The 13,717-nt window shown below is 41.9% G+C and overlaps 1 protein-coding gene across 3 annotated transcripts in view; it reads left to right on the top strand.

The window, feature by feature from the left end:
- Positions 1 to 13,717, top strand: part of ELMO1 (engulfment and cell motility 1) — a 525,215-nt gene that overhangs the window by 198,755 nt on the left and 312,743 nt on the right. For all 3 annotated transcript variants that reach the window (XM_073678246.1, XM_073678245.1, XM_073678247.1), the window contains one exon: positions 9,597 to 9,701. In XM_073678246.1, the coding sequence (XP_073534347.1) occupies positions 9,597 to 9,701 (105 nt within the window). The remainder of the gene's footprint in view (positions 1 to 9,596; positions 9,702 to 13,717) is intronic.

Below are 13,717 nucleotides of genomic sequence, written 5' to 3'. Positions count from 1 at the left end.
CCAAATATTGGGTATCTGCGTGCCCAGGGGAAATTGCACAACAAATTTTGTGGTCCATTTTTTCTTGTTACCCCTGTGAAAATAAAAAAAATTGGGTCTAAAGTAACATTTTTGTGAAAAAAGTTAAATGTTCATTTTTTTCTTCCACATTCAAAAAATTCCTGTGAAGCACCTGAAGGGTTAATAAAGTTCTTGAATGTGGTTTTGAGCACCTTGAGGAGTGTAGTTTTTAGAATGGTGTCACTTTTGGGTATTTTCTGTCAAAAAGACCTCTCCAAGTGACTTCAAATGTGATGTGGTCCCTAAAAAAATGGTTTTGTAAATTTTGTTGGAAAAATGAGAAATCGCTTGTCAACTTTTAACCCTTATAGCTCCCTAACAAAAAAAAATTTTGGTTCCAAAATTGTGCTGATGTAAAGTAGACATGTGGGAAATGTTACTTATTAACTCATTTGTGTGATATATCTTTCTGATTTAAGGGCATAAAAATTCAAATTTTGAAAATTGCAAAATTTTCAAAACTTTCGCCAAATTTCCGTTTTTTTCACAAATAAACGCAAGTGATATCGAATAAATTTTACCACAATCATGAAGTACAATATGTCATGAAAAAACAGTCTCAGAATCAGGGGGATCCGTTGAAGCGTTCCAGAGTAATTACCTCATAAAGTGACAGTGGTCAGAATTGTAAAAATTGGCCTGGTCATTAATGTGCAAACCAACCTCGGGGCTTAAGGGGTTAATGACATTTTCCAAGATGTAATAGACCTTCTTCAAGGGGGTTGTCTGGCTTTAGGCTACAAGTCTGCAGTCACTCTATGTGACTGCAGACTTGTGAATCCTCACATCGCGCAGATTGCGCTCTACAAGGATTCTCTGGTGATAGCACTGGTAGCGGGTAGTCATGTGACCTCAAGTATGTTATCTGCATACTTCCAGCCACATTCCGACTGGACTGTCCAGTCTCGCAGAATACACTTGCATTGAGCGAGGCTCCTTCCATTTAGACGGCACTTGACTGCATGTATGCAAATCACATACTTGCAGTCACATGACAGACCGGGATCAGGGAATCCTCAGTGTGCGAGATGTTTGGATTCACAAGTCAGCAGACTTGTAGCCTAAGGCCTGTTAAACCTTTTAAAGGCTATGGAAAATAAAACTGATCAAGTTTGAAAAAGAGTATGGTATATGATTGTGACGCTGAGTAACTTTTCACGGCCGGGCCGTGAGACGGGATAATCAAGGAGTCCGAAGTCAAAGCCAGGAGGGAACGTCATAAACAGAGGGAAGAGGCATAAGCGTAGTCAGGTAATGTACCGTTGGTCAGAATTCCTGGAGGACAGCAGATCAGAGCAGAAGAGGTTAAACAGATGGATGGTCAGTATAAGTTCCAAGGTCATGCAACAGAAGATCAATAAACAGAACTCAAGGCACAGAGAACAAACCACACAGGAGCTGAATGTACCTCTGGCAGAGATCTGGGACAAACAGCTCAGTTAAGTAGCCAGGCATTAAACTGGGATAATGAACACCTGAAGGTAGCCAGTGCCTCCCAGTCTCAGATTGGACAGCCAAGCTGTCAATCACCACACTGACAGCTATTGCACGCCACTGTACCAGATTGGATGGTCGAACTGTCAATCACAGTACTGACAGCTCCAGCACGCCCCTGTACAAGATTGGACGCCTGAGCTGTCAGTAACTGCATCTCAGACACAGTGAGGGGTGGAACTGTGACAATGATAATGTCTAACATGTTGACCTTTGCATAGTTCTGTCTATATTCAAAACAGATTTATTATTGTTAATGAAAACAAACTTTTTGTGTTTTTGGGGGGTGAGATGGGGAGGGGAACTTTTTTCTTAATTATATATATATTTTTTTGTCTGACCGGGTACCTGTGATTAGTTAATCTTTTACATAATGATATGGAAAACTTAGATTTCTAAAGGATTTTTGCTTGTCTGTGTATTTGTCGTATCTGTAGGAAGCTAACTTGCCTCTCCCAGCAAAACGACATAACTGTACGTCCAGATTGTGCTTCATTTTAGACATACACACGTGGTCAAAATTGTTGGTACCCCTCGTTTAATGAAAGAAAAACCCACAATGGTCACAGAAATAACTTGAATCTGACAAAAGTAATAATAAATTAAAAATCTATGAAAATGAACAAATGAAAGTCAGACATTGCTTTTCAACCCTGCTTCCTCAGAATTTTTGAAAAAATTAAACTCATGAAATAGGCCTGGACAAAAATGATGGTACCCCTGAAAATAATGTGACAAAAGGGACATGTTAAATCAAGTTGGGTCCACTAATTAGCATCACAGGTATCTACAATCTTGAAATCAATCAATGGGCCTGTATATAGGGCTACAGATACTCACTGTGCTGTTTGGTGACATGGTGTGTACCACACTCAACATGGACCAGAGGAAGCAAAGGAAAGAGTTGTCTCAGGAGATTAGAAGGAAAATTATAGACAAGCATGTTAAAGGTAAAGGTTATAAGACCATCTCCAAGCAGCTTGATGTTCCTGTGACTACAGTTGCACATATTATTCAGAAATTTAAGATCCATTGGACTGTAGCCAACCTCCCTGGACGTGGCCACAGGAGGAAAATTTATGACAAATCAAAGAGACGGATAATACGAATGGTAACAAAAGAGCCCAGGATAAATTCTAAAGAGATTAAAGGTGAACTTCAAGCTCAAGGAACATCAGTGTCAGATCGTCGTTGTTTGATCCAAAGTGGACTTCATGGGAGACGACCAAGGAGAACACCATTGTTGAGAAAAAATCATAAAAAACCCAGACTGGAATTTGCCAAACTACATGTTGACAAGCCACAAAGCTTCTGGGAGAATGTCATATGGACAGATGAGACAAAAATGGAAGTTTTTGGCAAGGCACCTCAGCTCTATGTTCACAGATGGAAAAATGAAGCATATGAAGAAAATGACGTCACCGCAGGTCCTTTTAGACCATCACGAGCCGTACAAGAGACTGGACGCATCACTGAGGAGACCGGGGGCCATCGGAAGGTAAGTATAATCTTTATTTTTTATTTTAAATTCTTTTTTTAACAGGTACTATGGTACCTGGGTCTGTAGGGGAGTCTCCTCTTCTCCAGACCCGGGTACCATCCGCACATTGAATTGCTTAATATCCGCATGTGCACATATAGTCATGCGGATAATCCACAGCGGAAATTTACACAGCATGTGCACAGCTCATGCGGATTATCATTGGGGACCATGGGGCACTTATTACCAAGCATTTTTTAGGCTATGTGCCCTCGATGCCGAAATGCTCCGGATTTTTCCTGAGCGTTTCTGCATCTCCCTGGCAGAAAAAATGCATGCGGATTTTACATGCGTTTTTCCTGCCAGGGACAAGCGGAAGTGAAGCGTTTTTGCATGCATTTCTGCATGCGGGTTGTCAAGCTCTTTCCAAGCGATTTTATATAGTGACCAAGTGCTTGACAACTTGGTCACACTATATAAATCCATGCAACCGGCATGGATTTATATAGTGTGACCGTAAAAGAATGGTACCCAGGTTTGGAGAAGAGGAGACTCTCCTCCTGACCCGGGTACCATAGTACCTGTAAAAAAAAGAATTAAATAAAAAATATACATTTTTTACCTGCCGATGTCACCTGCTGACGTCAGCGGTCGCGTGACCCGTCACATGACTAAATGACGTCATGGCAGATCCTTTTCAGAACATCGCGAGCTGCCGGCTAGCCAAGACGCATCGCTAAGGACACCGCGGGCCATCAGAAGGTAAGTATAATGTATATTTTTTATTTTATTCTTTTTTTTACAGGTACTATGGTACCCGGGTCTGGAGGAGAGTCTCCTCTTCTCCAAACCCGGGTACCATCCGCACATTGAAACGCATGGAATCCGTATCTTCAGATGCAGTGATGCGGATTGCATGCGGTCCAATGCAAGTCAATGGCGGCGAAAACGCCGTGCTTCCGCCAATTAATTGGTATTGATGCGGATTTTTACGCAATGATAATCCTCAGCGGAAATTTCCACAGCATGTGCACAGCATATGCGGATTATCATTGGGGAATATGGCAGACCTTCTACCAAGCGTTTCTGCAGCGAAATTGCCGCAGCAAAAACGCTTGAAAAATGCATAGTGGGCACGCAGCCTATCTCTCAATAAAAAACTGACAGGCTGGATAATGCACTGCACTATGTGAGTAGTAGTGCAGCGTATTATCAATGTGATCAAAAGATTGCATGTTCAAGTCTCCTTCTAATACTAGAAAGTATTGGGAAAAAATACAAATATTTTTAAGTGTGAAAATAAATATGAACTAAAAAATCCCAGTTGTAATACAGTGTGCACAATTAGGCAATTTATATTATTGGCTATTTTTATTTTTGAACAACTACAGTGCTGTCATTCAATCCAAAAGTTTTAATAAAAAAATATATACAGTGGGGGAAATAAGTATTTGATCCCTTGCTGTTTTTGTAAGTTTGCCCACTGACAAAGACATGAACAGTCTATAATTTAAGGGTAGGTTAATTTTAACATTGAGAGATAGAATATCCAAAAAAAATCAAGAAAATCACATTGTATAGATTAGATACATTTTTTGGCATTTTGCAGTGAGAAATAAGTATTTGATCCCTCTGGCAAACAACACTTAATACTTGGTGACAAAACCCTTGTTGTCAAGCAGAGCAGTCAGACGTTTTTTGTAGTTGATAATGAGGTTTGCGCACATGTCAGGAGGAATTTTGGTCCACTCCTCTTTGCAGATCATCTCTAATTCATTCAGATTTTGAGGCTGTCGTTTGGCAACTCGGAGCTTCAACTCCCTCCATACGTTTTCTATGGGATTAAGGTCTCGAGACTGGCTAGGCCACTCCATAACCTTACTGTGCTTCTTTTTAAGCCACTCCTTTGTTTCCTTGGCTGTATGTTTTGGGTCATTGTCTTGCTGGAAGACCCAGTCACGACCAATCTTCAATGCTTTTACTGAGGGAAGGAGGTTGTTGGCCAAAATCTCGCGATACATGACCCCATCCATCTTCCCTTCAGTACGGTGCAGTCGTCATGTCCCCTTTGCAGTAAAGCACTCCCAAAGTATAATTTTCCCCCACCATGCTTCACGGTTGGGGCGATGTTCTTAGGTGTAACATACCTGGCGGCGTCCTTGCATAGTGGTCCATCTCCCACTGTGCAAGAGCGCGCACTTGATTTCCAGTCCAGACTATCACTTTGGCTTCTTTCCATATTGTCTGCTTTGCTCTGCTCTGTCTGCTTAGGGCGACGCCCTCTGAACTTCCTGTTTCTTGTAGCTGCTGCAGACACACCCCTGATGCTTCCTCAGCCTATTGCTGTCTGTCACCTGGTATTTAACCCAGCTCCTGCCTGGAATCCTTGCCTGAGCATCTTGTTCTGTCAGTTGGCTTCTTGTCACTGATGTGCCAGGTCCTGTCTGTTTCCTGCCTTGTCTGAACTGTGTCCTGTCTGTGTACTCTAGCCAGCTGCCTTTCCTGGAGGCTGTAATTCCAGGCCCGTGTGAACACGCTCTTAGCCTGTTCCTTCTGCCCTCTAGGGGCCGCATACCTAGATCTGTTGTCTGTGTCTTTTCCCAGTGTCTGTTCCTGCCCTAACTATCTTCCAGCCTGTTTCCCGTTTCTCTCTACGCCCATATCTCCCCTTTTTCTGCAGAGTCTGAACTCATACCTACTCCTGCTCGTTGTCTCTGTACTTCCGTTTGTGAGTTTGTGGTCCACTCGCTACTTCACTGCAAGTACCCTGTGGGTATCTCGTTCTGTCTTTCCCTTCCTGTCTGTTCTGTGTGAACAGAGCCCTGTCCCCTCTGCCCTGCCTTGCTCGCCGCTCCGACGGTTTCTGCCTGCTCTGCCTTGCTCGCCGCTCCGGCGGTTCTTGCCTGCTCTGCCTTGCTCACCGCTCCGGCGGTTCTTGCCTGCTCTGCCTTTGCTCACTGCTCCAGGCGGTCTCGCTCTGCTCTGGCCCTTTGCTCGCTGCTTCAGCAGTCTCGCTCTGCTCTGACCCTTTGCTCGCTGCTCCGGCAGTCTCGCTCTGCTCTGACCCTTTGCTCGCTGCTCCGGCAGTCTCGCTCTGCTCTGACCCTTTGCTCGCTGCTTCCGCAGTCTCGCTCTGCTCTGACCCTTTGCTCACTGCTCCGGCAGTCTCGCTCTGCTCTGACCCTTTGCTCGCTGCTCCGGCAGTCTCGCTCTGCTCTGACACTTTGCTCGCTGCTCCGGCAGTCTTGTCCTGCTCCACTCTTGCTCGCCGCTCCGGGCGGCCTCACTCTGCTGTGTTTGTCCACCGCTTCTGTGGTTCTGTTCCTGAGTCCCAGTCTGTACTGGGTCCTATCCACTCTGTGCTCCAACCTGTCGTACCTGCCAGTACCTCCCTGCCTGCATACCAGTCGTGCTTACCAACATCCACCTGCCTGCATACCGGCCATACCTGCCAGTACCTCCCTGTCTGCATACCAGCCGTGTCTGCCTGTACCCACCAGTCTGTGTGCCAGCCTAACCTGCCTGTTCCTGTATTCCCCGGTGTGGGTCAACAGCCATGTCCGGGGTCTGACCTGGAGTAGCACCTGGTCCCTCTGCTCGGTTCCTCCTTGGTGCACTGGCGTCGTATGCCGTCGTGCGACCTTGGTCGGATCAGGTGGATACTTAGTTACGCCCCTCCAGGCATTCACTCTCCGGTACGGTCCAGTGGAATCACTACATATACACGCACACGCCAGTCAGTCCGGGCGTGTGCATTACATTAGGGTTGTACTCATACTAATTCTTCCTCTAAACACGGCGAGTTGAGTTAATGCCAAAGAGCTCAATTTTTGTCTCATCTGACCACAGCACCTTCTCCCAATAACTCACAGAATCATCCAGGTGTTCATTGGCAAACTTAAGATGGGCCTGCACATGTGCCTTCTTGAGCAGGGGAACCTTGCAGGCACTGCAGGATTTTAAACATTTAAGGCGTAATGTGTTACCAATGGTTTTCTTGGTGACTGTGGTCCCAGCTGCCCTGAGATCATTAACAAGTTCCCCCCATGTAGTTTTAGGCTGACCTCTCACCTTCCTCATGATTAAGGATGAGATTTTGCATGGTGTCCCAGATCGATGTCGAATGACAGTCATTTTGTATTTCTTCCATTTTCTTACTATTGCACCAACAGCTGTCTCCTTCTCACCCAGCATCTTACTTATGGTTTTTTAGCCCATTCCAGCTTTGTGCAGGTCTATGATCTTGTCCCTGACATCCTTAGAAAGCTCTTTGGTCTTGCCCATGTTGTAGAGGTTAGAGTCTGACTGTTTAATTGAGTCTGTGGACAGGAGTCTTTTATATAGGTGACTATGTAAGACAGCTGTCTTTAATGCAGGTAACGAGTTGATTAGGAGCGTCTAACCGGTGGTTAGGAGCCAGAACTCATAATGGTTTGTAGGGGATCAAATACTTATTTCTCACTTCAAAATGCAAAAAAAAAATTATCTAATTTATACAATGTGATTTTCTTGATTTTTTTTTGTATATTCTATCTCTCAATGTTAAAATTAACCTACCCTTAAAATTATAGACTGTTCATGTCTTTGTCAGTGGGCAAACTTACAAAAACAGCAAGGGATCAAATAATTATTTCCTTCACAGCATATACAGTATATAATATATATATCTGATCAGTGACCAATATAGCCACCCTTTTTTTCTTAACAGTCATATGTCTTCCATCCATGTAGTCTGTCAGTTTCTTAATCTGTTGAGAATCCACTTTTTGGGAAAAAAAACAACCACAGCCTCCTGGAGGCATATGGTTTTTCTTTACTATAAATCCCTCGTTTAAAATAGGCCCACAAGTTCTCGATAGGGTTAGGTGAGGATGGGGCCATGTCATTATTATTTTATCTTTAAAGCCTTTACTGGCAGCCAAGCAGTGGAAACTTCATAAAAATCATGTTTTTTTTTTTAAAAAAATCCACACTTTTTCCTGTACTACTGTTTGAAGAAAGTGCCTTCTAAAAACTGATAGAAGTTTTGGGAGTAGAGATGAGCGAACCCTAAGTGAAAAATTAGGGGTTTGTACTGGACAGTTAGTGTCTGGTGCTAAATGCAAACAGGCAAGTTTGTTGCAATGTTGAGAGAGAGAGAATTTTTCCAGATCTAAAGTTCGGGTCATTGTTTTCAATGGGGTTCAGGTTCTGGATCAAGTTCTAGTACCTGAACAGAACTTTGGACTAAAGTTCGGATCAGGTAAGAGCACTCGAACTTCCATGGGTTCGCTCATCTCTATTTGGGAGTTGATTTTGAGCACATATTAAACCTGAAAAGTTCCTACTAGCTCATCTTTAATAACACCATCCCATAGCAGTACCCCACTTCCACCTTGCTGGAATCTGAGTTGAAGTGGAGGCCTGTACCCATTACTGATCTGAATATGACAGATTTGGAGGATAATGGGGTCCTGGTTGCTTCACATTTGAGTCTTCTCAAATCGTTGGCAGTTAATGTGAATCTGTTTTTCTCAACACGTTTTTTGCATCCCTGATATCTGTTTGCAACAAAACTTTTGATGGTTCTGCGATCGCACCCCAAAATCTTAGCAATTTCATGAGTGCTGCATCTCTGTAAGACTTTTAACCATTTTTGACTTTTCAGAGACAGTTAAATCTCTTTTTTGGTCCATTTTGCCTGATGAACAAGCTGCCTAATAATTCTGCACACCCTGATAAAGGATGTTGTATCCTTAGGCCACATCTTTCCTTATTACACAAATTCACATCTGATCTGCTTCATCCATTAAGCATTCAAGTTCATACAGCTTGGAGTTGGAAAATATGCATAGAAATGATGATATGGTCAAAATATTCACTTGCCTAATAATTGTGCACACAGTGTAATAAAACAGTGGTTTATTTATGAGAAAAAAATCCCCGCAATCACGTCACACATATTTGGTATTACCACATTTGTAACCACCCATATTAATGAAGTATATTATTTATTCCGCATGTTGAGCGCCATTAAAAAAAAAATATGAAAAACTATGCCTGAATTGCTGTTTTTGCTAATCTCACTTAAAATAAAAATGGAAAAAAATGTTCAAAAAGATTAAAAATTTGTATGCATCTTAAAATAGTTTTTAAAAAAAACCTGCAGCTTGTTGTGCAAAAAAACAAGCCCTTAAACAGCTCTGAAAACTCGTAATTAGAGTTAATAAAAGTTTGTAAATAAATATGTACCCCAAATTATGCCATTGACAAGTACAACTCATCTGAAATAAAAAAAAGGCCTTTATACAACTAGTTCATTAAAAAAAAATGAAAAGTTTATGGCTCCTAAAAATGCAAAGTTTTATAAAAGTGAAAAAAAATGGTTTGCCATAAAGGCCAAAGGAAGATAATGCTAAATAACATATAAATATGATATTTATTCAGAAAGAACTGAAGATGTCAACTAACATTTATTATGTGTGTAATAATATATGCAGAAATTCTGATTTAAAAACCAATATCTAAATATGATCCTAAATATGTTTCTCTCAATGTTTAACACGTGTAATATCTTTTGCAGAACAATGTAAATCCTGCGCTGGATTTTACCCACACTCCTCCGGGGATGCTGGCCCTTGACAACATGCTGTACTTTGCGAAGCATCATCAGGACGCTTATATACGGGTAAGGGTCTTAGTAGCTTTTCTATTTATTATACAGAATGCCTGTACGTTCGCATAGTTTTCACTGTGTCTATAGGCCCCTCAAAACGTTTGATAGCTGTCGGCTAAATGATCTTTCCAGACTTCCCCGTACAAAGTACGCTCAGCCTAGCGCTCATGTTTCCTACGAGAGAGCTGCTGCTAGACTCATTTGGCAGCTGCTTACATCATAGCCAAACTAAAAGATTGGGATTTGACATTTTCAATTGTTTCCACTGCCATTGTCTATGGACTGTGTCGTGATAACAGTTTTCCCCCTTCAAGTCAAATGTTTTTTTCTGATCAGATTTTTTTTTTTTGTATTAAAATGTGACATGCAAAAAATGTAAGAAAAATGTTTGTCTACCGCAGGGTTGCCTTCTAGTATGTTAGTAAGACTATGTGCCCACGATGCAGAAATGCTGCATATTTTTTCTGCATCTCCCTGGCAGGAAAAACGCATGCAGATTTTACATGCTTTTTTCCCGCCAGGTAGAAGCGTTTGTCAAGCGTTTTTGCATGCATTTCCGCATGCGGGTTATCAAGCACTTTTCCAAGCGATTTTAGCATCACTTGGAAAGTGCTTGACAACTTGGTCACACTATATAAATCCATGCAAACGGCAGAGATTTATATAGTGTGACCAAGTAATAGTTAAAAAAAAGAATAAGAATGGTGAAAAATAAAGATTATACTTACCTTCCTATGGCCCCCAGTGTTTTCTCTGCTCCGTCCAGTCTGTTGTATGGGTCGCGGTGGTGTGAAAGGACCTGCGATGACATCATTGAGTCATGTGACAGGTCACGCGACCGCCGAAGTCAGCAGTCGCGTGAGCTGTCACATGACTCAATGACGTCATCGCAGGTCCTTTCACACCACCGCTACCCATACAACAGACCGGACGGAGCGGAGAAAATACCGGGAGGACATCGGAAGGTAAGTATAATCTTTATTTTTTATTTTAAGTTCTTTTTTTTAACAGGTTCTATGGTACCTGGGTCTGGAGGAGAGTCTCCTCTTCTCCAGACCCGGGTACCATCCGCACATAGAATCGCATAATATCCACGTGTGCAAATGTACTGACACGGATATTATGCGTGTCAATGGCGGCAATTATGCTACGTGTCCGCAAAATTAATGGATATGCTGCGTATTTTTCCTCAGTGATAATCCGCAGTGGAAATTTCTGCAGCATGTGCACAGCACATGCGGATTATCATTGGTGACCATGGGGCACGTATTACCAAGCGTTTTTTAAGCGTTTTCGCTGCGGAAATTCCGCGGCAAAAAACGTTTGAAAAACGCATAGTGGGCTCGCAGCCTAAGACAACGGATGATACAAATGTTTTCAGCACTTTTATGATGTACAGTGCTGGCCAAAAGTATTGGCACCCCTGCAATTCTGTCAGATAATACTCAGTTTCTTCCTGAAAATGATTGCAATCACAAATTCTTTGGTATTATTATCTTCATTTAATTTGTCTTCAATGAAAAAAACACAAAAAGAATTGTCCGAAAGCCAAATTGGATACAATTCCACACCAAACCTAAAAAAGGGGGTGGACAAAAGTATTGGCACCGTTTGAAAAATCATGTGATGCTTCTCTAATTCGTGTAATTAACAGCACCTGTAACTTACCTGTGGCACCTCACAGGTGTTGGCAATAACTAAATCACACTTGCAGCCAGTTAACATGGATTAAAGTTGACTCAACCTCTGTCCTGTGTCCTTGTGTGTACCACATTGAGCATGGAGAAAAGAAAGAAGACCAAAGAACTGTCTGAGGACTTGAGAAACCAAATTGTGAGGAAGCATGAGCAATCTCAAGGCTACAAGTCCATCTCCAAAGACCTGAATGTTCCTGTGTCTTCCGTGCGCAGTGTCATCAAGAAGTTTAAAGCACATGGCACTGTGGCTAACCTCCCTAGATGTGGACGGAAAAGAAAAATTGACGAGAGATTTCAACGCAAGATTGTGCGGATGGTGGATAAAGAACCTCGACTAACATCCAAACAAATTCAAGCTGCCCTGCAGTCCGATCCGAGGGTACAACAGTGTCAACCCGTACTATCCGTCGACGTCTGAATGAAAAGGGACTGTATGGTAGGATACCCAGCAAGACCCCACTTCTTACCCCAAGACATAAAAAAGCCAGGCTGGAGTTTGCCAAAACTTACCTGAGAAAGCCTAAAACGTTTTGGAAGAATGTTCTCTGGTCAGATGAGACAAAAGTAGAGCTTTTTGGGAAAAAGCATCAACATAGAGTGTACAGGAAAAAAAAAGAGGCATTCAAAGAAAAGAACACGGTCCCTACAGTCAAACATGGCGGAGGTTCCCTGATGTTTTGGGGTTGCTTTGCTGCCTCTGGCACTGGACTGCTTGACCATGTGCATGGCATTATGAAGTCTGAAGACTACCAACAAATTTTGCAGCATAATGTAGGGCCCAGTGTGAGAAAGCTGGGTCTCCCTCAGAGGTCATGGGTCTTCCAGCAGGACAATGACCCAAAACACACTTCCAAAAGCACTATAAAATGGTTTTAGAGAAAGCACTGGAGACTTCTAAGGTGGCCAGCAATGAGTCCAGACCTGAATCCCATAGAACCCCATGTGGAGAGATCTCAAATATCAGGGACCTGGAGCAGTTTGCCAAAGAAGAATGGTCTACAATTCCAGCAGAGCATTGTAAGAAACTCATTGATGGTTACCGGAAGCGGTTGTTCGCAGTTATTTTGGCTAAAGGTTGTGCAACCAAGTATTAGGCTGAGGGTGCCAATACTTTTGTCCGGCCCTCCTTTGGAGTTTTGTGTGAAATGATCAATGATTTGATTTTTGCTTCATTCTCTTGTGTTTTTTCCTTGCAAGCAAATTAAATGAAGATAATAAGACCAAAGAATTTTCAGGAAGAAACTGAGTATTATCTGACAGAATTGCAGGAGTGCCAATACTTTTGACCAGCACTGTATCTAAATGAAAACTGAGAGGTTGTATTTGGCTTTTGAACAGAAACCTATACTAATGGGAGGTGAAGGGGAAGGAAAGTGTCAATTTTACTTTGCCTAAAAATAGAAAATACTGTTGTTTAGCACTGTATTTCGAGTTTGACAGTAGGCTTCACAGTGTTCACATAAGAAATATGAAACTTTCAAATTATGTTACATGGATAGTGCTTTAAGTATTATTATATTTCTTTTTAGTTTTTGTATTTTGTTACCTTTTGGAAAATGGAAAATGTAATCCAGTATGTTTTTTTTTAATAAAAATTATCTGATTTAAAAAAAAAAGTGTCATGCTGGACCTCAACCCAACCCTGCATTTTGCCTCTCACTTGTTTTTCTTGGGATATTGTATGTCCAGCATGTTATTAGCATGCTATTCTATACCGATTAAAAAAAAAAGAAAATATATAAACTTTTGTTGCAAATATCCTGCTTACAGAGCGCCTCCAACCCACACATCAATGTATAGTGTTAAGCAGTGTATTTTCATTTCACCCTTCTCAGTAATTCCTAAAATTTTTTTCATTGTAAATCTTCATGCCAATAGTCCTCCTATAATTTCATAATCTATTTCTTATTCAACTCATTTTAATGAGAAATTTGTCTAACCAATCCCAGTTGTATTATTACATCCACCTTCGTGAGGTTACATGACTTAAAGGGGTTTTCCCACGAATGAAAGTTCATTTTAATAATTGTCTGTGTCTGACCGTGTACAGAACATACCACATCTCCTGGGCAGGGGGGGGGGGGGAGCAAAAGACAATGCAGACATTACAGCAGGGGATCGCAGAGGATTCATTTTGTGAGGTAGAATATTTCACTGCCTGTGTATAAACAATATTTTACCTCACAAAATGAATCCTCTGCGATCCCCTGCTGTAATGTCTGTAGTGTCTTTTGCTTCCTCCCTGCCCAGGAGATGTGGTATGTTCCGTACACGGTCAGACACAGACAATTTTTAAAATGAACTTTCATTCGTGGGAAAACCCCTTTAAAG

Source organism: Phyllobates terribilis, unplaced genomic scaffold (genome assembly GCF_046119375.1).
Source record: "Phyllobates terribilis strain yellow unplaced genomic scaffold, ASM4611937v1 Scaffold_4__5_contigs__length_816908805, whole genome shotgun sequence".
Lineage (NCBI taxonomy): Eukaryota > Metazoa > Chordata > Amphibia > Anura > Dendrobatidae > Phyllobates > Phyllobates terribilis.
Note: the sequence above shows the minus strand (reverse complement) of the source record. Positions and strands in the feature narration are given on the sequence as shown.